The following is a 27,986-nucleotide window of genomic DNA, read 5'->3' as shown; positions in this document are numbered from 1 at the left end:
TTGGTCTAGGTCATCTCTCCCTAAGGAAGATGAAATACTCTGTCTTATTTATCATGTATTTTGTTTCAGCCTCTATAAAGCTTGAACTTTCTACTTGCCTTTTGAACTGGGGAAAAAACATTTCCAAATCAGAGTGGAATGTGGTACAAGTCCTAAGTACCTCCTAAAGGAATAGGCATTGAAAACTAGTCATTACTGTCATCTCCTAATGTTTTGTGCATCATTCATGTTACCTTTAGCATAGTGTCTCAACCTCTGCTCCTGAGGGACTGTAGGAAGTAATTCTGTCTCTGTGCCTAATATTTAAGGAGGAGTAGAGTGGATTGTTTAAGAGCATTGCATAGAGTTAGTAATACCAACTTCATAGATTGAAAGGATTATATCTAGTAAAGCTCCACACATATTCCCTGACGTAAGTAGGCTCTTGATAAATGTTAGCTGCTATTATTACTGTTGTTGTTGTTAATAGTTGCTATTGATAAATTTACTAGATGTAGGTGGAAGAGGAACTTTTGCTTAGGTCTGGTGAGATTTGCTTCCCATCTAGTTCTAATAGTTCATTCCGAACAAGCAAATCTGTTGTGCCTTCTGATGACTATAAAAAGGCAGCCTCTCTGAGCCCCATAGCCTGCTGCCTTTAGGTCAGCAGGTTGTGAATCTCTTCAGGTAGCAGATTTCCCTTGGCAACTCCTTGTTCCTCAAGTCCAGATTTGAAGTAGATTTATTCAGTGGTTATTCATTCAAAAGTGTTTACCTCTGTACTTTTGCAGGTAAGCCTGTTGGATGCTAATGCTCACATTCCATTGGTCTGGGGATTGGGGATCTGAGCTACCTGGATAAGCCTGATGAAGAGCAGTGCCCAGAACATAGGAAGCACACGATCAGTGAAAAGTGTTATGATTACACCACCACTAACAATATTATTACTTTTTCTGTCCTATCACAGATGCAGAGATAAAGACCAAGTTTTCAGAGACAGGAGCCTTCAGGTGAATTGGGGTGTGCATTGAAGTGTGGCTGACAGCAGTTCTAGAAAAGTACAGCCCTGGTCCTATGTTCTGTGTATAGTGTGATATTCAGACTGTTGAAGTAGAAAACTGTGGAACTGTGTGACTGCTCTCTGTATAACTCTGTGCCTGCCATATATCTGGGCTGAGAATTGGATAACTACCTCAAGTTCATTCATGGTGTCAGAACAAGCAGAGGAAAAGCTGTCTTACTCCTCTTTGCCTCTCTATCCCCACCCAACCCTTGTCTTCTGACTTAAAATTCAAGCAGGTTGGGAATTTGGGTCTGAATCCTCATTTCTTTACTACCCAACTGTGTGGCTTTGGGTATATGATTTACCCAGTGTCCTCATCTGTGAAAGGGAAATGATAGTACTTATCTGATTGGATTATTCCAAAGATTACATGAAATAATAGTATATGTAAATACCCCTGGTACACATACTTAGTGCTTATTAGTAGGTGTATATTGAATTCTGATTTTTTTTTCCTTCTCTCTAGGGTGCCTTCACCAGGGGTAGAAGAGGCAGGTTGCAGCAGAGAGATACAGAGTTCTCCTGCACATCTCGACTTAAATGAGTCTCCCATCAAGTCTTTTGTTTCTATTTCAGAAACCACAGATTGCTTAGTGGACTTTAAAAAGCAGCTTACCGTCCGGTCAAGTAGCCGGACACGGACCAAAGCAGGCAGAGGAAGAAGGAGGAAATCCTGAATTTCTAGGGTCTAAAGGTTGACAAAACCATTAGCAATAGGGGTGGGCCATGTTCATTAAGCCTTAGTGGTCTCCAGTTCATTGTTATGCAGGTTTTGGCCCTGCAGTTTCTACCACCAGCACCCACTCAGTGTTCTGGTTTTTATGTTTTCTATAAGCTATACAGACAACTGTGTGTAGTATTCTGTTTTATAACAGTCTGTTTGAATTCACTTGTGGTTAAAAAGAAAATTTAAATATATTTATCTATGTTTGTATGAAATTTTATTTCAATAAGATGGAGATTTTCCTTTTTTTCTCTGGGCTTAGGGGAGGGATATTTTAATTATGGAGCTAGTTCTCAGACTCATAAATTGCATGTTTCGGAATGAATTCCATTACTGGTCTCTGACATACTGCCTATATTCACAAAATGTGTAGTGCACAGTTCTGAACACTGTGTGGTTACTCTTGACTTTCTCTGACATCATTCTGGAAGATGCCAGGGCATTGAATTCTACTTCTGTTCTGCTGTCCTTAACATTCAGTGACTTGTCATCTCATCTTGCTGCCTCACCCAGTTAAGAATTCTCAGCAAGATCATAGGACCTTTGAGGGATATGTCTGACAATTCTTGCCAGGAGTTTGTAAGTGAACTCTAAGTTATTAGTTCCTATACAATTACTTTTTCTTCCTAGATTAACCAGTGGGGATGCCTTGTATATTCACCTGCTAAAACTGAGATTGGTTCTCTTGCCATCAGAGGTCATAGCAGCAACAGGAAATAACTTCTATTTGAGTTCATTAGTAGAGGAGTGCACATTCTCAACCACATTACCCAGGACCTTCCAGTGAAGAGCAGAGATGTGGTCTATCCTCAGTGCACAGGCAGACTCCAAAGATGAGAGGATGTTGAATGGCAGAAGCAACTGCCTGAGGGAGATGACCAAACAAGGATGTTGAGAAAGCTAGCTTTGGCCCAAGTTGATTTGAAGGTGTAGTGGGAGATGGTATGAGGTGGCTGCCGACCAGGAAAGGATCCTGGGACAAGATAAACAGGGCACCACTCACACTCTCCTAACTTCTGATTTACCAAGTCCAAAATTTTCTTTTCCTTTATTTTAAAACAAACATGAAGTGTGTGTTAGACTGAGGAGTTCAGAGATAGCTAGATGTAAGGCACAGCACAGGCCTTTAATGCATTGTTTCCTGCCTAGCTGCCTTTGCGCACAAGCTCTTTGAGTTAGAAAAAGGCAGGATGGCAGGCTCACCATGTCTTGGTGTTGGATGGCACTGACATTGTGGCCAGCATCACATTAATATTGCTGTTATTTTTTGAGCAATTGCTATGGTTCAGGCAATGTGTGTAGCTTCATTTATTCCTCACAGCAACCTTATGAGGTAGGTATTATCCTCCCCAATTTTCAGATGAGGAAACAAAGGTTCAGAGTAACAAATAAAACCACTTTTTGTCCATGGAAGTGAGACCACAGTGCCCTGCCTCATCAGTCCTAATGAAAATGCTGTATTTTGACTCTAGTACTGATTATTTTCCTGTTTTCCTTCTGAGAAATAATTTGGCCCATCAACTTAACTCTCACTAGTTTTCTCTTAGCAAATGGCAATTTATTGGAGGTACAGTTCCATAAACAGGGAATAGTATGTTTATCTCTCTGCCTGAAGATAAGAAGAGATAAAGGGCTGATTCTAGAAAGTGAATTATTTAACTTAAAATTGAGCAGTCTCCCTAGAACATGGATCATTGGCAAATTGTTGGAGGAGGGTGTGGATCAGCAGGATTAGTACTGGTCAGCTTATTTATTAACTAGTGTGGAGTCAGGGGGAAACAGCCATCTCCCCAGGCCCTCCCACCTCTATCTTTGGTAAAAGCTGCTCATTTGTCTTATTCTCCCAATACCAGCGGTTTTGTGGGAGGGGCCTTAGTAAGACAGTGAAGAGACAAAGTCAGTGAAAAGAGTATGACATCAACCTGAGTCTGAACCCCTGCTTCTGATACAAGTTAACCTCTGTGAGACCTAGTTTCCTTTTCTATAAAATGGGAAAAATCTTACAGGGTTCTAAGGAGGAAGATAATGTGGGTAAAAGCACAGTATCTGTCTCATAGAAGGTGAGTGAATGGCAGCATTCGTTACTCAATGTGATGCTAGTTTTGTATGTCGTAAGTAGTGTTACAGTGAGAGGAGGAAAAGCCAGAGAGGGGTGAAGAGCAGATGTGAGAGGTTACAGTTCGACTACCTTAGTTCCATCAAGCACCAGCCTTCCACAGCAAGCTCGGGTGTTTAGAGCTTGCCTAGGACCCCTGGGTTTTTGGGTTTTGTTTCTTGTTTTTGTTTTGCTTCTTCCGAAAGATGGGAAGCAGCTGTTCTGATGGTGTTGTCAACTCATGAAGAGCTGGGAAGATCCAAGAATTTCACAAGCTATTGTGATAAATTGGGAAAGAGAAGGTAACCTTTGTGTTAGGCACTGTGGTTGTGTTATTTCATTTCATCCTTATCACAGCCCTCTAGCAGAGGCACTGCCTTGCCCATTTCCCCTGGGCACTTACTGTTCTATTACATACCCGCAGGGTCCTATTGCAAGAACCTGTAACTCTCTGCCTTAGCACTTCTCTAGGCTAGTGTGTGGCACAGGCTGGGAGTGCCAGGGAGCGAGGGCCCCTGAGGCAGCCATCAGCCAGTAAAAGATGGAAGTTGGAGGATAAATTCTCCAGCTTCCTCACCTTAGGTGGATGCATTCTATCTGTCTCCCAGAGTTCCCCTGTGGGATTGAGCCTCAGTGGCTCCCAGCAGCAACTTAATTATGTATGCTCTATTGGCTTCCTTCCCTTCCTATCTCACTTCCAAGTCCCCTGTCGGTGCTTCCTGGATCAGGGCTGGGACTAGGGTGAGGGGCCCTCACTCTTGGGTTCATGTAAAGGCAGCGTTGACACTTGTGTGAACCTAAGAGGGATTCTCTACATTTTATTGCTAGGCACTTCACATGCATTGCCCTAATCCTAATCCTGGCCTGATTGCTTCCCAATTAAACCTTTTGCACTCAAATTAGGTCTGCTTCTGGAGGAGCCCAACCTAAGGCATTAGTCTCCATGTTTTATACATGGAAAACTGAGGCTCAGAGAAGTGAAGGAATTCACCTAGGTCATACAACTGGTAACTGAGATGGGATTCAAACCCAGGTCTGTCTGACACCAGTGCTGATTCTGTCTACTATACCATACTACCTCCTACTTCCCACTTGAGTCACAAAACTCAATGGAAATTTTAAGTTTGGGTGGGCTCATTCTCACCTGTGAGGCAGAGAAGCTTTGGCCCTAAGTTGATTTAGAAGGTGGGAGTTGGGGTGAGGGGAAGGCAGGTAAGTAAGTAGATGGTAGTACCAAGTGGGAAGATGGAAGAATGTATAAACCCAGAGTGGAAAGGCTGCTGAAGCCGTATGTACCAGGAAGGCAGGAAGAGGTTACTTATTTCCTCTCAGTTTCAAAAGCCCTGGACTATTGAGGTTGTGGGAGGGCTCTTCAATTTAACAAAAATTAACTGATACCTATCCCACGTTAGATATAGAACTGGGCCCCGGAGCTCCAAAGGTAAATAAGAATCATTCTTTGGGAGCCCATAGTACAGTGGGGGGAGACAAACAGATTCTTTTAATAGACTGTAGTTTATGCAATGATACAAGATCAAGACACTATGGGATCAATAGACAGGTTGCTACTCGGCTGGGATTAGGGCCAGGAGGAACTTGTCTAGGAAGGCTCCCAGCACTGGCGATGTCTGATGTGTAATTTAAAGGATAAGGAAAAGTTAGGTGAAAAGGCTGGAGAGCGCAAAGGGAGAGTCATTCCAGACAGATCAACATAAACAAAAAACTAACAGTAAGAAGCAGCTTGATGGGTATAGGAGAGCTGCAAGGCACATTGGAGTAAAAGGGCATGGAGAGAATAGCAGGAAGCTTATTGGGGCCTGAGTGCCTGGCCGTGGGGCACTGTGAGCTGTGAGAAGCAAGCCTATGAGCACATCGGAGCAGGGAGGGCCTGGCTCTCATCCCAGCCATGGTACCTGGGCTACAGCCCACCTTTCCCCCAGCTGACTGCCTCTCCCCATTCCTTAGTTCCTCCTGGACAGCTGGAGATTGGCACTAAGGGGCTATGAGGAGCCTTGTGAGGACTTGTCCTTCCCTTTTTTGGTCAATGGCCATCTGGTGTCTGAAGAGAACTGCTGATCCTTGCTGTGCCTCTGCTACAGTTACGGCTGTCATCGTTGTTCACAGATCTCAAGCCCAGACTGCCTCCTCCTTCCATAGGCCCTGACACAGACCTTCCCTGACACTCTGCCTAGGTTGTTGGGACCCCTGCTGCTGGGGAAATAGACATAGGTTTCTAGAAACACAAAGAGCCCTGGCATTGCTTATCAGGGGTGTATCCTCACCCTGGCTCAGGAGACTGCAAACTGACTGTCAGCATGAATCACATTCACATTCAGTTCTATATTCTCTCCCCACTAAGAAGTTGAGAGAGACTGGAGCCCCAGGCTAGGCAGGATGTATGTTTTGAATGATGGCCAGTCTATCCTCCCCACCCCCATTCCCAATCGCAGAGCCTACATGCCTGATTGCTACACAGTGAACTGTGCAGGAGGGCTGATATGTGGCATGTTTCCAGGCCCAGTTATGCCAAAACTGATTCAACAGCCATCATCCCTGGTCTCCATCCTGGTGTCATGTGGAGGCAGAGTACTGTTTATGGTTAACGGTAGGGTTACTGTTGATGAGGTAGCCTGGAGTTTTAAAGTATCTGCTCACCAATTTCCCTGGAATGAAAATTGGTGCAGCGTGTCTAGTCTCCTGCCATGGCGAGTATCTTAGTCCATTTGGGCTGCAATTAAAAAGTACCACAGACTGAGTGGCTTATAAACAATAGAAATGTATTTCTCACAGTTACGGAGGCTGGATGTCTGAGGTCAGGGTGCCAGCCTGGCCAGATGGTCAGATGAAGGCCTTCTTCCACGTTGCAGACCGCCAACTTCTCGTATCCTCACATGGCAGAAGAGGCAAGGGAGCCGTCTGGGGCCTCTGATGAGGGTACTAATCCCATTCATTAGGGCTCCACCCTTATGACCTAATCACCTCCCAAAGACCCCACTTCTTAATACCGTCACCTTGGGCATTAGGTTTTCAACATAAGAATTAGGTGGGAGGGGAACAAAAGTATTTAGACCACAGCAGTGGGCACAGTGTTGCCCCAACTTTCTGTACATTCAAGAAGACTAGTTCAGGGAAACCAGCTTGGTGGCCAACAGCCCCACTGCAGCTGAGATTCCTTTTCCCCTTCTAGTAGAGAAGCCCCATGGTGTGAACCTACTCTTCCTCCTTGGCCTGTAGACTAAAGGCTGAACTCCACAGCCTGGCTGCCTCCTCTCCCACCATGTGTCCTCACCTACATGTATCCTCTTGAGGTCCTTGGAGCTGTACCCCAATTCCATGAAGGTGCCTTATGCTCCACAATTTTGTACATGTGAGGACATACTGCCACTCTTCCTTCAGGGCTCAGCTTCCTCAACTTCTGCCCACTCTGGGGCAGAGTTAGCCTCTTCCTCTTGTGCTTCCACATCGCCTCGTGTTCATTTAGTAGGTCGTTACACATTTTGGAAAATTGTCCATTGGACTACATATTTCCCAGGCTATTCTAGCTCCTTTCCAGGGATGAACCACTGCGGACTCTGAGTGTTTGTAAAATGGATGGAGCTCCCAGCATTGCAGAGGGGATATCCCAGGCTCCTTGACCCACTTCAGGACTCCCAACTTCCTGTGGCGATCTTGCTTAAGTTTGCACCATGGCCCTGCCTAACTTGGCCTCCTCTTAGGGCAGACTCAGAGGGAAGTGCATCTTCCTGAATTAGCTGGTGTCTTGTGAGAGGGTGGGGCTTGGTGACATTATAAGTCAGATTACTCGTGAGTTTCACTTTTGAGTACAAAGCAGTTCAGTGGGACGTCTCATTGAGAGAGAAGAGCCCAGGTCTGAGAAGAGTGACCAACTGCTGCTTCTCCCAGGTAAGATTCTCCTCTAATTCCTGCCTGCCTCAGCTCTAGCCCCTTCCTTACCCTCATCTCTCCTGCTTAGTCCATCCTGGATGGGTGGAGGCTGGAAAGGCTAAGCTGGTTGGTCCTCGATAGTGCTTCCTATCCTCGGCAGAGGTCCTGGGATACCTTTCAGAAGGAAGGCTCGTTCCATGTAGCTGATTCAGCTGAATTAAGCCAAGAGGCCCACAGTTATTCAAACATCCCCAGACCCTGGGCTGGGTTCTGGGGATCTAGTGATATGGCAGACATGTCCCTCCCCACAGGAACTCTCAGCTGGAAGAGACAGAAATGAATACATTTACTGGGAGTGTAAATACTGGGGTTACTTGGGGGAAGCTTCAGTCTCTGTTATGTAGAAGTGCTGAATAAATGTTGAATAGAAGAAGAAATGAATAAGAGTGAATGAGTGATTGAGCTAGCTGGGCCTCGAAAGGAGAGTGAAATCTTACCATGTGTGTAGCCCTAGGCCCCTCCCAAAGGTAATTGCCTCAGTTATCCCATTTTATCCTCAAAACAGACTTCTAACATATATGGAACATATGTTTGACAGATGTGACAGCAACTTGAGTGTAGGTATATGTGACTTTGGGGAGATTTTTTGGAAACTGATTTCTTGGTTCTCTGAATAAGAACTCCCCACCTCTCAATTTTTCAAAGCTGTACTAGCACCTACCTATTTCAAGCCCTGTGCTGGGCATTGAAGAAGCAGAGATGACTCAGACAGCAATTCCAGGGAAGGCTGTGAACGAAGGCTGGACAGCAGGAGACAGGATGAAGCTCATAGTCAATGTGGCTGGAATATGAAGGGGAGTAGCAAGCGAGGAAGCTTGGGTTGAGGACAGTGTGAAGGGGTCTGCAGTAGAAGCCATCACAGTGTGACGGCTTACTTCACATTGTGGGGAATGACATGATAAAATCTATTTTTGCACAGTCACTCTGGTAACATGTTTGGTGTGGGTAAGGTGGCGAGATGGATACATGGGAGCACAAATATCAATCAGGAGGCTGTTGGAATAATCAGATGGGTGGAAGGTCTAGGACAGTGGCTGTAGGAACTGGGAGGTGGAGACACATGGGAGCTCTTTCCGCTCTCAGCTCTTTCAGCCTGAGAACTTATTGCGTAGAGGAAGTGAGGGTCAGGGATGTATAGCGGCAACATGAATGCCTCCAGCCAAGGTGAAGGACGGGAAGAATTTCGTGGGGAAAAGTGAAGGAGGAAATGAATGTGGCTTTGACCGTTGAGTTTGAGGAGGCTTCTCTAGCATCCAGAGATGCTAACAGACCATTGGAATTTGGGATTTGGCTCAGGACGGGTAGATTTGGGAACCTTCACACAGGTTTTAATCAAACCTTGGGGATGAGTGAGATAAAGAGGGAGTGTGGAGGAGAAGACTATGGCCAGAAATTTGGGAGCCCCATTGTTTAAGAGGAGAGGAGCGAAGGAGTTATTGACGAAGACTATGAGAGACTCAGGAAGGAGGCCCAGGGAAGACTGACTGTTGCAGCCAAGGGAGAAGAGAATTTTGCAGTGAAGAGAATTCTCATGGCTTTGCATGCCTGAGAGAGGGTGAAAGCATGGGGACTGAGGAAAAGGCTGGTATTGGGCAGTCAGGAGATCATAGGTGGCCATGGGGAGGGCAAATTCATGGACATGAGGGGAGTGGCAGGTGGGGAGGGGTTGCAGAGGTGGGAAGGTAGCTTTCCTGAAGTTCTGCTGTTAAAGGAGGAGAGGGAATAATTCAGTAGCCAGATGCCTTCTGCCCATCTTGGGCCCTCCATTGCATTTCCCTTTTCTTCCACCCCTGCAGGGCACCTGAATCATTGAAGGCTCCTTTGGAAACTTCCTGGTCCCCATTTTATTTATATGTAGATGAAAATAAAGTAGGCCTTGAGATGGAGAGACCTGGTGTGGCTGCTTTGTGAGGAGCTGCATCCTCAGCTATGAGCACAGGGCTCTTTCAGCTCAGCATCACCCCACCTTCCAAAACCCACCCTGACGTTTATGTTGCACATTAGAGTTCCCAAAGCATTTTCCCTGTTGTTACTCTTTTTAATTCTGATGACAGCCTTGTGAAGGTAGATATTATCTTCTGTTTTTTACAGATGAAGAAACTGAAATGCAAAGAAATCATAAATGATTTGCCCAAAGTCATGGCATTAGTGGAACACCTTTCTGAAGCACAGATCCACCCCTGTCCACTTCTCTCTTCAGCGGGAAATTTATACACCTTAACTTGGCATGAAGGTGCCAAGCCAGCCTGCTTGCTTCTCCAGCAGGTCTTTGGCCTCTCCTTACCTCACAGCCTTTGCTCCAAACCTTTAGCACATCCCTGAACTCCCAAGTACAGCAGCAAGTCCATCTCTGTCACTGCCTGTGTCAGTCATACTGTGATTATTGGTAAAGCTGTGAGGTCCCTGAGGGTGTGGCCTAGGTCTGCTTTGTCTGTACCCTAGCATGTGGCACATTAGGCATTAGGGACTGGTAAATGTGAATGAATGACTGAATGAATGGCATTGGGATTAGAAATCAGCCTTCCCAGTGCTCTTTTGTTGTACATGCTCTGGAAAATGAGGGCTTTCTGGTTGTTTACTAAAGGATTTTGATGGTCAGAGATTCTGAGCTCTGCCCACATCTTCCTTCCTGGTCCCCTTCAGAAGGAAGAAAGTTAAGGGTCTGTATCACAGCCTCCGAGGTTCATCACAACCTGTGGAGTACGTGGTTCACCCAGGAACCCTTTTCTCCCATAGCAGGTCACCCCCCACCGTGGAACCACATGGACTTCATTGGGTCTCTAGGGTTGCAGCAACGGGAAGGAGTCCCCAGCTGCCCCCAAGAAGGCTTGCCCTGCCCCTCAAACAGCTCTGAGCTGGTAAGTTCAGCGCTGGGTTCCTGTCTCGTGCCTATTCAAGGCTGTTAAGAGCAGGAGCAGCAGAAGATGCCATGCGGCCACTGGCTCACACCCATGCAGCCCTTTCCTGTTTACTGAGCCTTTCATATCTGATCTAGTAGCTTTCTCCTTCAAGGCTCCACACCACTACAAGGTGGGGATTATCTCCTCATTTTACAGGCGAGGAAGGGGGCTTAGAGAGGTGACATACCTTGAGTTTAAGGCATGACAGGAGCTTGAGCTGAGGTGTTTCATCTCCAAAGTCTAGAAAGGACCCTCCAGGGTTTTTCTTGTAGAAAGCTGTGTGTTTTTTTTTTTTTTTTAAACATCTTTATTGGAGCATAATTGCTTTACAATGGTATGTTAGTTTCAGCTTCACAACAAAATGAATCAGTTATATATATACATATGTTCCCATATCTCTTCCCGCTTGCGTCACCCTCCCTCCCACCCTCCCTATCCCACCCCTCCAGGCGGTCACACAGCACCGAGCTGATCTCCCTGTGCTATGCGGCTGCTTCCCACTAGCTATCTACCTTACGTTTGGTAGTGTATACATGTCCATGCCTCTTTATTGCTTTGTCACCGTTTACCCTTCCCCCTCCCCATAGCCTCAAGTCCATTCTCTAGTAAGTCTGTGTCTTTATTCCTGTTTCACCCCTAGGTTTTTCATGACATTTTTTTTTTCTTAAATTCCATATATATGTGTTAGCATACGGGTCTCTTGTAGACAGCAAATATATGGGTCTTGTTTTTGTATCCATTCAGCCAATCTGTGTCTTTTGGTGGGAGCATTTAGCCCATTTACATTTAAGGTAATTATCGATATGTGTGTTCCCATTCCCATTTTCTTAATTGTTTTGGGTTTGTTATTGTAGGTCTTTTCCTTCTTTTGTGTTTCTTGCCTAAAGAAGTTCCTTTAGCAGTTGTTGTAGAGCTGGTTTGGTGGTGCTGAACTCTCTCAGCTTTTGCTTGTCTCTAAAGGTTTTAATTTCTCCATCAAATCTGAATGAGATCCTTGCTGGGTAGAGTAATCTTGGTTGCAGGTTTTTCTCCTTCAACACTTTCAATATGTCCTGCCACTCCCTTCTGGCTTGCAGAGTTTCTGCTGAAAGATCAGCTGTTAACCTTATGGGGATTCCCTTGTGTGTTATTTGTTGTTTTTCCCTTGCTGCTTTTAATATGTTTTCTTTGTATTTAATTTTTGACAGTTTGATTAATATGTGTCTTGGCGTATTTCTCCTTGGATTTATCCTGTATGGGACTCTCTGTGCTTCCTGGACTTGATTAACTATTTCCTTTCCCATATTAGGGAAGTTTTCAACTATAATCTCTTCAAATATTTTCTCAGTCCCTTTCTTTTTCTCTTCTTCTTCTGGAACCCCTATAATTCGAATGTTGGTACGTTTAATGTTGTCCCAGAGGTCTCTGAGACTGTCCTCAGTTCTTTTCATTCTTTTTTCTTTATTCTGCTCTGCAGTAGTTATTTCCACTATTTTATCTTCCAGGTCACTTATCCGTTCTTCTGCCTCAGTTATTCTGCTATTGATCCCATCTAGAGTACTTTTAATTTCATTTATTGTGTTGTTCATCGTTGCTTGTTTCATCTTTAGTTCTTCTAGGTCCTTGTTAACTGATTCTTGCATTTTGTCCATTCTATTGTCCATTCTATCTCCAAGATTTCAGATCAACCTTACTATCATTATTTTGAATTCTTTTTCAGGTAGACTGCCTATTTCCTCTTCATTTGTTAGGTCTGATGGGTTTTTATCTTGCTCCTTCATCTTTTGTGTGTTTTTCTGTCTTCTCATTTTGCTTATCTTACTGTGTTTGGGGTCTCCTTTTTTGCAGGCTGAAGGTTCGTAGTTCCTGTTGTTTTTTGTGTCTGTCCCCAGTGGCTAAGGTTGGTTCAGTGGGTTGTGTAGGCTTCCTGGTGGAGGGTACTAGTGCCTGTGTTCTGGTGGATGAGGCTAGATCTTGTCTTTCTGGTGGGCAGGTCCACGTCTGGCGGTGTGTTTTGGGGTGTCTGTAGACTTATTATGATTTTGGGCCGCCTCTCTGCTAATGGGTGGGGTTGTGTTCCTGTCTTGCTAGTTGTTTGGCATAGGATGTCCAGCACTGTACCTTGCTGGTCGTTGAGTGAAGCTGGGTGCTGGCGTTGAGATGGAGATCTCTCGGAAATTTTTGCTGTTTGATATTATGTGCAGCTGGGAGGTCTCTTGTGGATCAGTGTCCTGAAGTTGGCTCTCCCACCTCAGAGGCACAGCACTGACTCCTGGCTGCAGCACCAAGAGCCTTTCATCCACAGGGCTCCTTAATTTGGGATGATTGGTTGTCTATTCAGGTATTCCACAGATGCAGGGTACATCAAGTTGATTGTGGAGCTTTAATCCGCTGCTTCTGATGCTGCTGGGAGAGATTTCCCTTTCTCTTCTTTGTTCTCACAGCTCCCAGGGGCTCAGCTTTGGATTTAGCCCCGCCTGTGCGTGTAGGTCGCCGGAGGGCGTCTGTTCTTTGCTCAGACAGGACGGGGTTAAAGGAGCCGCTGATTCGGAGGCTCTGGGTCACTCAGGCCCGGGGGGTAGGGAGGGGCACGGAGTGTGGGGCGGGCCTGCGGCGGCAGAGGCCGGCGAGAAGTTGCAGCCTGAGGCGCGCCTGTGCGTTCTCCCGGGGGAGTTGTCCCTGGATCCCGGGACCCTGGCAGTGGCGGGCTGCACAGGCTCCCCGGAAGGGCGTGTGGCTAGTGACCTGTGTTCGCACACAGGCCTCCCGGTGGCGGCAGCAGCGGCCCTAGCGTCTCATGTCTGTCTCTGGGCTCCGCACTTTTAGCCGCGGCTCGCGCCCGTCCCTGGAGCTCTCTCAAGCAGCGTTCTTAATCCCCTCTCCTCGTGCACCAGGAAACAAAGAGGGACGTAAAAGTCTCTTGCCTCTTCGACAGTTCCAGACTTCTCCCCGGACTCTCTCCCGGCCAGCCGCGGTGCACTAACGCCCTGCAGGCTGTGTTCACGCCGCCAACCTCAGTCCTCTCCCGGCGCTCCGACAAAAGCCGGAGCCTCAGCTCCCAGTCCCGCCCGCCCCGGCGGGCGAGCAGACAAGCCTCTCGGCTGGCGAGTTCCGGTCGGCCCGATCCTCTGCGCTGGAATCTGTCCGCTTTGCCCTCCGCACCCCTGTTGCTGTGCTCTCCTCCGCGGCTCCCAAGCTCCCCCACTCCGCCTCCCGAAGCCTCCACCCGCGAAGGGGCTTCCTAGTGTGTGGACACTTTTCCTCCTTCACAGCTCTCTCCCGCTGGTGCAGGACCCGTCCCTATCCTTTTGTCTCTGTTTAGTTTTTTCTTTTGCCCTACCCAGGTACGTGGGGGGTTTCTTGCCTTTTGGGAGGTCTGAGGTCTTCTGCCAGCGTTCAGTAGATGCTCTGTAGGAGTTGTTCCATGCGTAGATGTATTTCTGGTGTATCTGTGGGGAGGAACGTGATCTCCGCGTCTTACTCTTCCGCCATCTTCCCGGAAGTCTCGAAAGCTGTGTTCTTAAAGCCCTTCCTTTTCCCACTTCTCAAGTCATTCCTGCACATCTTTCACCCCTCAACACGGCCACTGAAGTCAGGCACACAGAGAGAATTTCAGTGCTGAACTCAACTTGGAGGTTGTGCAGCAAGGTTATTGTGCCTCAGGTTAGCTCAGAGTGAAATTCTCTTTTTTCTGTCATCTTGACCAAGATTTAGAAGCCCTTCCCTACCACACCCTCTAGCAGGAAACACTCGGGTAAGTCAATTCACATCTCTTCGTCTCTGTTTCGTCAACACTGAAATGGAGGAAAATAAAGTCTAATCCTCCCACCCCTGGAGGATTAAGTGAGCTAATGGAGATACAGGACCTGCACAGAGAGGCATCCACGAAAGGGTTCTTGTATCGTTCCCTGCAGTTTCTTTAGCTTTCCAGCCCATTCTGAAACCTGCTTGATTTGGCTTGTTGCCCAAACTAGAGGGGCGTCCCCCCTCACTGCATTTCATGCTCCCACTTCACCCTTGTCCAACGTCTGCCCCAGACCCTGTAAACATTTCTTCTGTGCACAATCCCTAGCTGGGCCACAGAAGGGTGCAATGACTGTGCCGCGGTGCCTGCCCTGCCAGGGCTTGCTCTAGGGCCTGCCACCATCACCTCTTTCACTTTACACCACTCTCTTGAGACTCTGGCGCTGGTCCCACACCCACCCTGCTGGCTTTATTGCACACACCTGCAGTTTAAAGACAAGTCTCTTCAGCTTTGGGGGGACTTCACATGGATGCCAAATTTCCTGTGGCCTTGGGCCCCCACTCAGCACTGCAGGCTTCAACCTCAGCTCCCCTTCCCATGATGATCTAAGAACCACGTGTAGTCGGAACGCAGTCCCATCTGAGTTCCTTCCTGGTGCCTTCTGCCAGGACTCTTTTTGTCACCAGAGGGGTCATGGAGTCAGGCTCCCCAGGCTAGTTTTACCTTGTGCTCTGAGGAAAGGGAACCCATGTCCTATAGGCCAGCCACTGTCTCACCCCTTCACATCTACTGTCTTCTCAGTCCTCAAAACATCGCTGAGAAGTGGGTGCTATTTTTGTTCCTGCTTGACAGAGGAGAAAACCTGCTCAGAGAGATGAGGTGGGCCCTGACTGACGGACACAGCAAGTTGGTCAAAGGATCCAGCATTGAGGCCGCATTGAATCCACCCTCTCTCTAATGCTTTGCTCCTCACTCTCCTGGCTGAGGTCTCTCCCCACTCTTCTTGGGGGAGGTTGAGGGGAGACTCCAGTAGCTTCTCCTGGCTGCTGTGCGCCCACCAGTGTCAGCCAGGGAAGTCCTCCTGTGTTTCTTGAGGCTTCTGCCATCTCATAGTCACTCCTCTTGCACCTGTCACTGCAGCTGGGAGGAAAAGGAAGAAAAACATCGATCTACCCAAGCCACTGACTTCTCCATAACTCTGATGTTGTCATTAAGCAATAATAAAACACCCCTCACATCTGAACAGCACTTTACACTTTCACATACATTATCCCCTTTCTTATGCCACCACAACCACTTAGTCAACAAATCCTGAGAGCCAGCCACTCCTTGTGGCCCTGAGATACAGCCATGAACAAGACATGGCTCCTGGGTGCTTTTGAGTATTGTTATTCTCTTGTTAAGTCTTACCATGTCAGAGAGAAGTTTAACTTGCCCAGGGCCACATAGCCAGGAAGTGGCAGGGCAAGGACTCAGATTTAAGTTTTCTCATCCCATGTCCTGTGGGGGTTTCTTTGCTGCCAACTTCATCAGCTTTGGGTTCTTTTCAGGTGTTTTTATTAGTTTTTATAAGGCTTCACATTTATGTGGAAACATCTCTGCAGTCAGATCTGGGTTCAAGTCCCGCTCTGCCCCTTAATAGCTGCTTGGATTAGGCAGATGACTATACCTCTCTGAGCCTCAGTTTCCTCATTTGTGACTCAGGAATAGCTCCTCCTAGCATGCATGGCTACTGGAAGCAGTAATGTGAATATGGAACTGAACATCTGGACTCCAGTTAGGATCATTTGCCTCCTTAAGGATCTGTTTCCCATTCTTTTCCTAAAGCAGGGGTGGGACTGAGTTGCCCCCATCTCCCTCAGTTGGCAGCCTCTCCTCCCTGGCTCTCCCTGCCTCCTTATCCAGGTGCCTGAGTGGTACTTTATAGATACGGGCCCAGTGTGGGGTAGCGGGTCATAGGAATGGAATTCCTATGAGACAGGCAGTGGGGACCCAGGAAAGGCTAAGCCTGGGAGAATGGAGTCGGGGGCTGGGACCCTCTGAAAAACCCAGGGAGGCTGCTGAGGCCTCTTTGAAGGACAGGCCAGAGGGTTGTCCCAGGGAAGTTTCCACACAGAAGTGAGATACTGGAGCTTTTCTTAAGCTCCCCCAACTCAAGCTTCTGCTGGAAAAGAACCTGGTGTCCCATCCTCTGCTTTCCCTGTCTGCCAGCCACTCCCTTCACTCTGATCTGCGCCTGGCCAGCCTTCCCCCAAATCCGTCCCCTTGCTCTGAAGAAAAACCCTTTGTGCTCTTCCCCCATATCTTCAAATGGCTCATTCCTTTCCTTCATTTAGGTCACCTCCACGGGGAGACCTTCCCTGACCAATATCCAAAAATACCTCTTCCTCTCCTGGTCACTCTTGAACTTCTATTTCTACCTTTCTTTTCTACCAGTACTACCAGAACCATATTACATGTTTCTGTGCTTATTTTCTGCCCCCTACACTGGAATTGAATTCCACAAGAGCAGACTCAGCTGGCTGTGCAGTGTATGGTGCTTAGAATAGTGCTGGGTGCATATTAGGGGCTCAGTCAATGTCTGTGTGAAGGATGGCCAACTGTGGGAGGACTGTCCTCCATGGTGTGGCCCCCAAACTCTCCTGGCTGGGCTTGCTCGGGCTCCAGAGTGGAGTGTATCGGAAGAGGGAAGCCCCTGAACCTGAAGTTCATCCACACATTTGTTCATTCATTTGCTCATCTAACAACAATTCACTGAGCAGCTCGGCTCTGGGTCCTGGGGAACCAGAGCAAATCACTGGTGGGGTGACAGGGGAGAGGTCTTGCCAGCCCTGAATTCAAAGAAGTAGAGGGGGTTGGAAGGAGCTGAAAGGATCCACAGGGAATGGAGCAGGAGGAAGTGGGTGGGTCTTCCCACCAGAAAGGAGCTTTCTGAGGGTGCAGGAGCTGGTGTAGGCTGTGAGCGGCAAGAAAGCCACAGTGTGTGAAGAGGCGAGGAGTGAGGCTGGGCAGGTGCTGGGGAGCTCAGCAAGGCTCACAGTGGGCTCAAGCAGGGCTCAGGCCAGCCCCTGGGGAAGCTAAGGGAGGGGTGCTGGTCTGGGCTAGGGAAGGGAGGTATGAACTGGGCCAGGCTAACCTCTGTCCTGTTTGGAGTGGGGGAACTTCGCTAGGCCAACAGGGCTCCTGCCCAGATGTCGGCCTGTTTCTCCTCAGGTACAGGAATGCCTGCAGCAGTTCAAGGTGACAGGGGCACAGCTGCGGCAGATCCAAATCAGCCTACTGGACTCCATGGAGCAGGCCCTTAAGGGGCAGGCCAGCCCTGCCCCTGCTGTCCGAATGCTGCCCACATATGTGGGGTCTACCCCACATGGCACTGGTGGGTGGTATAGACTAACATGGGTGGCCAGGACTGGTAAGAGGGTTCTGATCTGGGGGAGGGGGGAGTTCCTTACCCCTTTCTCCATCTCTAAGGTCCCCATCTCTAAGGTCCCTTGATGAGACTTCACAGGCCTTGGGAATGTTTCTGGGAAGAAGAGGGCTTGCTCTCACCAGCTGCGTGCCTTTCTGTGACCTGCTTTCCCACAGAGCAAGGAGACTTCGTGGTGCTGGAACTGGGAGCCACAGGGGCCTCACTGCGTGTTCTGTGGGTGACCCTGATGGGCATTGAGGGGCACAAGATGGAGCCCCGAAGCCAGGAGTTTGTGATCCCCCAAGAGGTGATGCTGGGTCCTGGTCAGCAGGTGAGCACTCACTGCACAGGCTCTGGGCCCGGGGGCAGCTGGGGCTCCAGTGGGCAGAGCTAAGCCCCCAACCCACCCCACAGCTCTTTGACTTTGCCGCCCGCTGCCTATCTGAGTTTCTGGATGCGCTCCCCGTGGGCAATCAGGGTCTACAGCTTGGGTTCAGCTTCTCCTTCCCTTGTCACCAGACAGGGCTGGACAAGGTGAGTGGCTACAGGGACAGTGGGTGGAGGGGCTGCAGCCCCATGAAGGTTGTTGGAGGATTGACCTGAATTTTCTGCCTCCAGAGCACCCTCATTTCCTGGACCAAAGGTTTTAGGTGCAGTGGTGTGGAAGGCCAGGATGTGGTCCAGTTGCTACGAGATGCCATCCAGAGGCAGGGAGTGAGTAGAGGCAGGGGAGCAGGGAGGGATGCCCATGTGGTCTGGGCCTGGGCCTGGGCCCAGCACATGTAGGCTGTTCCTATGCTTCTGGGAGAGCCTGCTTTCCTCTCGTGTTTATACTCTTTATCCATGTAACCTTCGGGTAAATGCTGCTACCATTCTCATTTTATAGGTAAGGAGACTGAAGCTAAGAAAGGTCAAATAAACGTTCAGGACTGTAGGGGGAAACAAAGATGAAAAGACTTGACCCTGTCCTCAGAGACCTCACAAGTCTAGTGGGGAAAGCATTCCAATAAAAGATTGTCCCTGTTGAGAATGTGGTTCCGATGACTGTGGGAGCACAGGGAAGGGTGTACTACGACTTGAGCAGAGACTTGAAGGAGAAGTTTGCCAGGTGCATAAGCTGGGGCTGGGGAGGAAGGTCTAATTTCAGAGAAGGGCATATTCAAAAGTCTGGATGCCTGAGAAAGGCCACTCTGGATCTGTGCCGACTAACCACCACGGTGCTGTGTGAGTAGCTGGAAGTCAGGGCTGAGAGGAGCAGGCTTGGGGAGCCAGGCCAGGACCAGGGTGAGCAAGAGAGGTGTCTACAGCATAGCCTTCAAGGTGACATGTTTGCTCACCCTTGTCCTGGTCCTGTGGGGAGCACTGGTGTTCTGGAAGTGATGGCTGAGCCTGAGAGCCCCTGAGACCTCCAGGGCCTGAGCTGGGGGCAGAGGAGCCAAGGGGCAGGCGTGGGATGGGAGGAAAATCCTCTATAGGATGGGAAGGCCTAGAGCATATGTGACGCAAATGTGTGGGGCATGCGGACACGCATTTCAGGGACTCTGTGTGTCTCCGTCAAAGCCAGGGCCCCAGCCCTGCCCATACCCCAGGTTCCCTGACCTCTGTCCTCTCTGTTGTCCAGACCTACAGCATCGATGTAGTTGCCGTGGTGAATGACACAGTGGGCACCATGATGGGCTGCGAGCCAGGGGTTGGGCCATGTGAAGTTGGGCTGGTTGTAGGTGAGTCACAGCCATTTGTGATGGTGGATGGAGGGCCTGGAGGCCTGGTGGACAGGCCCTGATGGGGTGTCCCTGCCAGACACTGGCACCAATGCGTGTTACATGGAAGAGGCACGGCATGTGGCAGTGCTAGACGAGGACCGGGGCCGAGTCTGCATCAGCGTCGAGTGGGGCTCCTTCAGTGATGATGGGGCCCTGGGGCCAGTGCTGACCATCTTCGACCGCACCCTGGACCACGAGTCTCTGAATCTGGGTGCCCAGAGGTGGCCTAACCTTCTGCTCTAGCCCCATCACTGCTTTGTTCCCCTCCCGCTCTGTTGTCCCTGTACTCCAGCCCTTAGGCCCCTCCCTCTCATTTGCTCCTAGGCTCTCCAGGTTGCATCCTGGGGGGCCCTGGCCAGGCTCAAAGAAGGAATGGGTTCTAGAACGAAGAGTTTTTAACTCTTGGCCCTCCCTTATTCCTGACTCTGGCCAGCTCTGGCAGGGGTTGGGGGTTGGGGGTTGGGAGTAGCCAAGCAAAGAGTCTCCTACCCTCCTTGGGTCCTTCTACCCTCCAGGAGCCCCCATGAACCTAATCTAAGCCAGAGGGGGCAGTGGGGTCTGGGTAAACACCCAACTGTCTCCTAGGAGGCCATTTGCTTCTGGACCCTTCAGCAGGGACCGCAAAGAAAATGACCTCTCTTTGGGAGTTCTTGGAGGTGGGGCCAGGTGGGCTGAGGGCTTAGGAAAGGCTCTGTCCAGCCACCCTTCCTGCCTGTAGGTTTGAGAAGATGATCGGGGGCCTGTACCTGGGTGAGCTGGTGCGGCTGGTGCTGGCTCACCTGGCCCAGTGCGGGGTCCTCTTTGGCGGCTACACCTCTCCTGCCCTGCTAAGGCAAGGCGGCATCCTCCTGGAACATGTGGCTGAGATAGAGGAGTGAGTGCGGGAGGCGAGTGGGCTGCGACAGAGGGGTTCTTGACTTGGGAATGGGGAGGATGCTCTTTCCCTGAGGTAGCCATGGAGCTTTGGTGGGGGCAGGGAGCTTTGGGGCTACTTCAGCCCCAAAGTAGCACCCTGTCCCCGCCAGTCCCTCTGCTGGGGCAGCCCGTGTGCATGCTATCCTGCAGGATTTGGGCCTGAACCCGAGCGCCTCAGATGCCGAGTTCGTGCAGCACGTATGCGCGGCTGTGTGCACGCGGGCTGCCCAGCTCTGTGCAGCTGCCCTGGCTGCCGTCCTCTCCCGTCTCCAGCACAGCCGGGAGCAGCAGACACTTCAGATCGCTGTGGCCACTGGAGGCCGAGTGTTTGAGCGACACCCCAGGTATTGGGAATACAGATGATCCTGTGTTAGCAGGTAGCAGGAACAAGTGTGTGTTTGTGATACACACCCAGAGGGCACTCTGGTACCACTGGTGCAAGCCGATGGGTATGAATGGCACCCAAGCAAAGTGAGGACAGACAGGGGCTGGGGAGGCCAGAAGAGGTCAGAGGAGAGAAAGAGACTTCTCTTGGTTGTGCAAGGGAGGGTGTCACTGGGGGCACTGGGCATATGGTTGGTGCATAGATGGGTTTAGAATTGAATTGATTTGAAGTGAGGGAGCCCAGGGCTTCTGCAAGCCCTGGGGGTCAGGGCCAGGTGCCAAGCCAGGGTGCACCTGATGTGTGTCTGTGTAGGTTCCTCAGCATCCTGCAGGAGACAGTGATGCTCCTGGCCCCCGAATGTGATGTCTCCTTCATACCCTCTGTGGACGGGGGAGGCCAGGGTGTGGCAATGGTGACTGCTGTGGCTGCCCGCCTGGCTGCCCACCGGTGCCTGCTGGAGGAGACCCTGGCACCATTCCGGTTGACCCGTGAGCAGCTGGCAGCAGTGCAGGCACAGATGCGAGAGGCCATGGCCAAGGGACTCCAAGGGGAAGCCTCCTCCCTCCGCATGCTGCCCACTTACGTCCGGGACACGCCTGATGGCAGTGGTAAAGACTTGGCCTGAATGGGACATGGGCTCCTGGGGGTCACAGCATGTGTGGGGGTGGAGCTTCCAGCTTTGACCTGGCACTGAGGGTCTCTGCCCCACAGAGCGTGGGGACTTCCTGGCCCTGGACCTGGGGGGCACCAACTTCCGGGTCCTCCTGGTGCATGTGGCCACTGGAGGTGTGCAAATCACCAGCCAGATCTACTCCATCCCGGAGTGCGTGGCCCAGGGCTCTGGGCAGCAGGTACCCACAACCTGGAGCTGATGTCAGGGGGCGGGGAAGGGCCAAGTGGTCTACTCCCTGACTTGCTCCACTCCTCAGCTCTTTGACCACATCGTGGACTGCATCGTGGACTTCCAGGAGAAGCAGGGCCTGAGTGGGCAGAGCCTCCCCCTGGGTTTCACCTTCTCCTTCCCATGTACGCAGCTCGGCCTGGACCAGGTGAGAGAGGGAGGGCTGCGGGAAGCCATCCTCAGGGGCTTTCCACCAACATACTCTTCTTGGAGTGGGCAGGAGGCCTGGAGAGGGCTTCCTGGGCTAGGGAGAGGGCTGGGTGGAGGCACTGCTGGGCTGGGCCTGCACCCAGCCTCAGTTTCTCCAGATGTGATGTGCCCAGGTGGATGGGATGCGGTAAAATGGCCTGGAATCCAGGGCCATGAAAAGGCGTGGGATGGAGAAGGACATGGTTACCCCTGGGGGCTGCCAGTGGGCAGGAGAGTGGAGCCAGCATTAGGTCTGGGCACTTGGGAGCAGTGCAGGCCAAGGTTGGGACTGACCAGAGGACACACTGGCTGTCTCACTCACAGCACTGTTGTAATGCCGAGGGTATCTGCAGAGAGCAGATTGTTCTGTCTCTCAAAGGGGCTTGTGTTTGCATGGTTTCTTTGCCCTCTTTCCTATTCCCGGCCTTGCTGGTATCCTTCTCAGGGCCTGGTTGGGGTTGGTAGAGGGGCGGGCACAGGTCTAGACACAACATCCACTCAGCGCACACCTCTGCATCCTTCATCAGGAATGCTAGACTTTTCATGCACACACCTAAGGCCTGCCATGGAGACGGCTCCTCCCAGACCTCTGATCCAAGCTCCCAGGAATCTCCTCCTCAACACCCCCAACTTCTGCTGAAAAGCTCCTGTGATGAGGAGCTTGCTGGCCCTGAAAGTGCCCACCAGGTTCTTCCACACCTGTGGTCTCTGGGAAGCTCTGCCTACTCTACTCCAACCAGCCTTCCTATGGTTTTCGCCTACCCTCTGCTCCTGCTCTGACCTCTCAGACACGGGCCTCTGTGCTCTGCTTTCCTTTGGATCATGCAGTCAGCAATGTCTCTTTGCTCATCTGCTTCCTCCAGCCTGAGTTATTCTGGCACCTTTTGATTATTCCTTGTAAGGTGTGAGAAGCAGGTGGGACTCTGTGCAAAATCAGGCATGCAGGAAACACGGTCCTATTAACAGAATTTAATTTCTATGTTGAGCCCACATTCTTTTCAGGAGTGAAAACTTAATGGTAATCAATTCAGGGATCCCCTTATCCAGGTAGGGGCCCCTCCTTTGCTGTATAGAATGTGCAGACAAGTTGGGACGTGGGGGAAACGTCCAGGCCCCAGCCATTTGGACTCTGCATCTTGCTCTCTTGGGTCTTGACAACTCCCTTGATACCTTACCTTCCCCTCTGTGGGGAAGGAGGGCAGAGGCTGCCTCTGTTCTCAGATTATCCAAATCCCTTCTGTATCCTCCCCTTCCCCACAGGGGCATGCCCAGGGTGGAGGGCCTAGGACATCTTTCTCAGGAAGCCATCTGGAACCTGGCTCTAACTCCTGCCCACCTCACCTTCCCCAAACCAGGGGGTCTTTCTCTCATCTGGGAGTGGGGAAACTTTGCTGTTACTCGTGATCTGGCTCTCCTTCTCATTCACTCTCACTCTCTCTGGTTTCTGTTTTTGAGACAATGAGCACAGAACACTCTATCTTGTGGTTTTATGGGGAAAGGAATAAAGGGAAATATTACTGGGGGAAATGTCAGTTAATATGTCTAAAGTCTCCTGCCCCAAAGATTCCCAGACCTGCTCTCCATGCGTCTACTTTGGGCAGAGCAGTCATTTTCTCCTAATGGTGGGTGGAATAGTTCCCCTGCCCTCTCCCTCAGAGGAAGCACAATAAGAAAAGAACAGCTAGGCCCCCATTACTAAGTTCACAATTTAAGGCCAGTTTCTCACAGTAAATTGTCTTGTCCCCTCCTGTCCTGCCCAGGTGTCTGGTTTCTGGCTTTTCCATTCATCCTTCACTCGTATCTGGAACATGCATGTGAATCTCCCATTGACACGGCTCCGTCCTAACTCTGAGAATTCCTTCCTTTCAAGTGACTCTTGCTAGCTCTTTCTGGAAGAGCAAACGCTGCTGTTATTTGGACCTCTGAGCCTTCTCTGTCCTTCCCTTTCTCACACACAGCACTCATTTTACCAGATCTGTTAATTCCTAACCCAATTACAAAGGGCCATTCCTTCTGGGCAGATGTCTTTTTTTTTTTTTGCGGTACGCGGGCCTCTCACTGTTGTGGCCTCTCCTGTTGCGGAGCACAGGCTCCGGACGCGCAGGCTCAGCGGCCATGACTCATGGGCGCAGCCGCTCCGCGGCACGTGGGATTTTCCCGGACCGGGGCACGAACCCGTGTCCCCTGCATCGGCAAGCAGACTCTCAACCACTGCGCCACCAGGGAAGCCCTGGGCAGATGTCTTAAAATGGCCAGACCCTCAAACTATCTGAGCATTCTGGCACTAAAAGTAGAAGATGTAGGTTGGATGGTTATTAATAGGTTTCTTCACACTGGAATCCTCCTGGGGAATTGGGAGGGGGCAGAAGGCAAGGCCCTTAATCGTATGACAGAGTAGGCACAGAATCCTATGTGGGGAAGGAATCATATACTGCATTCTGATGGGATGCAGGCTTTGGGGAGGCAAAGTGAGATTCCAAGGGAACTCTAGCTTCCTGCTTCCTCTTGGTCCCACCCCAGGGCATCCTCCTGAACTGGACAAAGGGTTTCAATGCATCTGACTGTGAGGGCCAAGATGTTGTGTGTCTGCTGCGGGAAGCCATCAGGCGCAGACAGGTAAGTAGTCTGCCTGCAGAGGTGCTTTGGAGTAACAGGCCTTGAAGGGAGCAAAGGGTCTCCCGCTGCCTGATGTGGGGGGCCCTCTGTAGTAGAGACCTCTGGGTCCAGTGCTATTTGCTGTGACGACCACGTTGCCCAGCAACTAGCAGCATCCTTTTGTGTGCAGGCAGTGGAACTGAATGTGGTTGCCATTGTCAATGACACGGTGGGGACCATGATGTCCTGTGGCTACGAGGACCCCCATTGCGAGGTTGGCCTCATCGTAGGTGAGGAGGGCCCTGCTGTTTTGTGCCCCTACTGCCTGTTGCTAATTTACTGCCTCCTGTTGAGTTGAACATTCCCCTGGCCTTGGGGATGTGGCATCACTCTTACCTGACTCAGTGGGGCCCTGGAACACTCTATTGGGCTGAGTGTCTGGAGCTTCGGTGTTTAGCCCAACTTAGCTACTGACTCACAGTCACTTAAATTCTCTGAACCTCAGTTTGCCCATCTGTTAAATGAATGTGAGCTTTGGAGTCATACAGATTTGGGTGGAAATACTAGCTCTGCCACTTCCACTGGTATGACCTTGGGCAAATCACCAGAGCCTCAGTTTCCTCATCTCTAAGGTGGAGATAATAATGATGCCTATCTTAAGGGGTTATGAGGATGAAATGGGAGGGGACAAAGTGTAGCATTATGCCTGGCTCATGGCCTACAGAGTATTTGGAATTGGGTGGGACCCCAGTGATGGGATGGGTGTGTGCAGAGAATGAGTTGAGATGGTTCTTTGAATAGTCCAAGATTCTAAGTCTTTTTTTTTTATTTTTAATATTTATTTGGCTACGCTGGGTCTTAGCTGTGGCACATGGGATCTTTAGTTGTGGCACGCAGGATCTTTTTAGTTGCAGCATGAGGGATCTTAGTTGTGGCATGCAGGATCTAGTTCCCTGATCAGGGATCGAACCCGGGCACCCTGCATTGGGAGTGTGGAGTCTTAACCACTGGACCGCCAGGGAAGTCCCCAAGATTCTAAGTTTTTATTAAGCACCTCTCCTGTGGCCAGTTGGGGGCTGGATGAAGGGACAGGAAGACACATAAAGAAGGGGAAAATATCTGCCTTCTCGGAACTGTTTAGTGAAGGTTGAATCCAGAAGAGCACGTGGCCATCAGAGAGAGCTGAATCTGACTCTAAATGCCAGGGCAACAAGCCAAGATCAGAAAGGAAGGGGTCCCGACATGAGTGAGACTTGAAAAGAAAGCCTTGAAAAGAAAAAAAGGAATTTGGCTAGATAGGGAAGGAGGGATCCCATAGCTCCTTGGACATCCGTTTCTTAGAGCAGGAGGTATGTGGCAGCCTCGAAGGAGACTGGGAGCTTCTTGAACATAGTGTCTGGCACCGGGAGATGCTCGAGAGAGGCAGGCCCAGATTGCTGTGTGAATTAACAACTGGATGGAGTAATTCCAGGGTCCAACAGACCTGCTTAGAGCTGGTTGTGTGTTGGGGAGAAGAAGGAAAAGCCTTTACCCAGGGTATGCCTTCTGTCTAAGCTTCTTGGCTTCAAGGTCAAATCCAAATGTCACTTTCTCTCTGTAGCTTTTCCTGACTTTCTAGGCAGGAAGACTCACCTGTGCTTGGATGTTCCATGATGCTTTTCTTTGCACTTCTATTTGGGCACACACAGGAAGTATCAGAGTTGGCTGCTCATTGCCCAACCTCTGGCCACTGTGGAGCTCCTTGTGTCTCATTTTTATGTCCCCGGTTCCTGACCCAGCACCTACTGTTTGACTAAAGACCTGGAAGGCCAGTCGAGGAAGGCTTGGGCCTCTCACCCATGTGACAGCAGGGGCTGTCACACATCTCTCAGGGGAATGATGTGAATGACGGGCATTTTGGGAGCACCCTGGGGTAGCATGGGAGATGCGCTGATGGTGGTGCTGGTAGGGGAAGTAGTGGAGTCCTGGGGGGCTTGATGGTGGCAGGGTCTAAAAAAGGGATGAGAGGAAGGAAGGAGGACCGGGCTCTGGGCAGGCCAATGAGCATGGGGAGATGGAGAGGTAGGAAATGAGCCCAGATTTTGCTATCTCTGTGGGAAGGGCTCAGAGGGATCTTGTCTGCAACAGTAAATGGCTTCCACCCCATCTGGCCTCTCTGAAGGAACTGGCACCAATGCCTGCTACATGGAGGAGCTCCGGAATGTGGCAAGTGTGGCTGGGGACTCAGGCCACATGTGCATCAACATGGAGTGGGGTGCCTTTGGGGACGATGGCTCTCTCAGCATGCTCAGTACCCGTTTTGATGCAAGTGTGGACCAGGCATCCATCAACCCTGGCAAGCAGAGGTGAGGGTTGGGCTGGGCAGGTGTGACTGGTGGTGGCTGGCACTAGTGATGTGGCTGGTGGTGGCACGGGGCTGGGGCCTCCTGCCCTGTGTGCACACACACTTTCACGCAGGTTTGAGAAGATGATCAGTGGCATGTACCTGGGGGAGATTGTGCGCCACACCCTCTTGCATTTGACCAGCCTTGGAGTTCTCTTCCGGGGCCAGCAGACCCAGCGCCTTCAGACCAGGGACATCTTCAAGACCAAGTTTCTCTCTGAGATTGAAAGGTGCTGAGGCCTGCATTATCTCCTTCCACCTCCCAAAGGACTCTATCATTGGGTGGAATGCTGGTTGGAGGGAGGTGCACCCAGAGGACGAGAAAGCCATGAGAGGGGGCGCTCATGCAGGATCCTGCCTCTCTGTGCTCTATTCCCTCCTGTCCCCAGTGACAGCCTGGCCCTGAGGCAGGTCCGAGCCATCCTGGAGGATCTGGGGCTGTCCCTGACCTCAGATGATGCCCTGATGGTCCTGGAGGTGTGCCAGGCTGTGTCCCAGAGGGCCGCCCAGCTTTGTGGGGCAGGTGTGGCTGCCGTGGTGGAGAAGATCCGTGAGAACCGGGGCCTGGAAGAGCTGACTGTGTCCGTGGGGGTGGATGGAACCCTCTACAAGTTGCACCCTCAGTGAGTCTGGGTACCAGGCTGGGCAGGGAGGCATGGCCAGGTGGAGCCCGGCTGACCTGGTCTCACCTCGGCCTCTCCCCCTCACAGCTTCTCCAGCCTGGTGGCAGCCACAGTGCGGGAGCTGGCCCCTCACTGTGTGGTCACCTTCCTGCAGTCAGAGGACGGGTCCGGCAAAGGTGCAGCCCTGGTCACCGCTGTTGCCTGCCGCCTTGCCCAGATGACCTGTGTCTGAAGAAGTCTCCAGCAACCAGCTTTGTTGGACCAGGGCTGGGACCCCATCTGTCCCCCAGCCAGGTCCAGACACCCAGGACTTCCAAAACAGCCATGTATGACCCCTCCATGGCCACTGGCCTGGACCCCTAACTCTCCCTGAGAGAAGTAGCACTTGGGTTA

General features: G+C 50.6%; 2 protein-coding genes across 2 annotated transcripts in view; both read left to right on the top strand.

Annotated features, from left to right (window-relative positions):
* The window catches only part of UIMC1 (ubiquitin interaction motif containing 1), a 136,177-nt gene extending 134,223 nt beyond the window's left edge, over window positions 1-1,954 (top strand). The window contains 2 exon segments of the mRNA XM_082651868.1: window positions 947-989; window positions 1,509-1,954. Of these exon segments, the coding sequence (XP_082507994.1) occupies window positions 947-989; window positions 1,509-1,719 (254 nt within the window). The 3' untranslated portion in view covers window positions 1,720-1,954.
* A 5,749-nt stretch (window positions 1,955-7,703) lies between these two features.
* On the top strand, window positions 7,704-27,978 carry HK3 (hexokinase 3). The gene is made up of 19 exons (XM_082651008.1): window positions 7,704-7,764; window positions 10,543-10,664; window positions 17,629-17,806; window positions 18,016-18,170; window positions 18,254-18,373; window positions 18,458-18,553; window positions 19,461-19,560; window positions 19,640-19,823; window positions 20,321-20,476; window positions 20,628-20,861; window positions 21,215-21,510; window positions 21,614-21,753; window positions 21,832-21,951; window positions 24,513-24,608; window positions 24,778-24,877; window positions 26,749-26,932; window positions 27,045-27,200; window positions 27,360-27,593; window positions 27,681-27,978. Exons 2-19 carry the CDS (start codon window positions 10,569-10,571, stop codon window positions 27,823-27,825), a joined length of 2,790 nt encoding a protein of 929 aa, XP_082507134.1. The 5' UTR covers window positions 7,704-7,764; window positions 10,543-10,568; the 3' UTR covers window positions 27,826-27,978.
* Window positions 27,979-27,986: the final 8 nt, after the last annotated feature.

The sequence above is a fragment of the Grampus griseus genome (assembly GCF_964374135.1).
Source record: "Grampus griseus genome assembly, chromosome: 3".
Taxonomy (NCBI): Eukaryota; Metazoa; Chordata; class Mammalia; order Artiodactyla; family Delphinidae; genus Grampus; species Grampus griseus.
The sequence above is the reverse complement of the archived record's forward strand: the minus strand, read 5'-3'. Positions and strand labels throughout refer to the sequence as shown.

Excerpts from the sequence above, each read along its gene's own strand:
- HK3 (XM_082651008.1), top strand. The coding sequence starts at position 10,569 with ATGGACTTCATTGGGTCTCTAGGGTTGCAGCAACGGGAAGGAGTCCCC. Across the intron at positions 21,952-24,512 it reads CGCAGCTCGGCCTGGACCAG|GGCATCCTCCTGAACTGGAC; the intron begins GTGAGAGAGGGA and ends GTCCCACCCCAG. Across the intron at positions 26,933-27,044 it reads ATCAACCCTGGCAAGCAGAG|GTTTGAGAAGATGATCAGTG; the intron begins GTGAGGGTTGGG and ends ACTTTCACGCAG.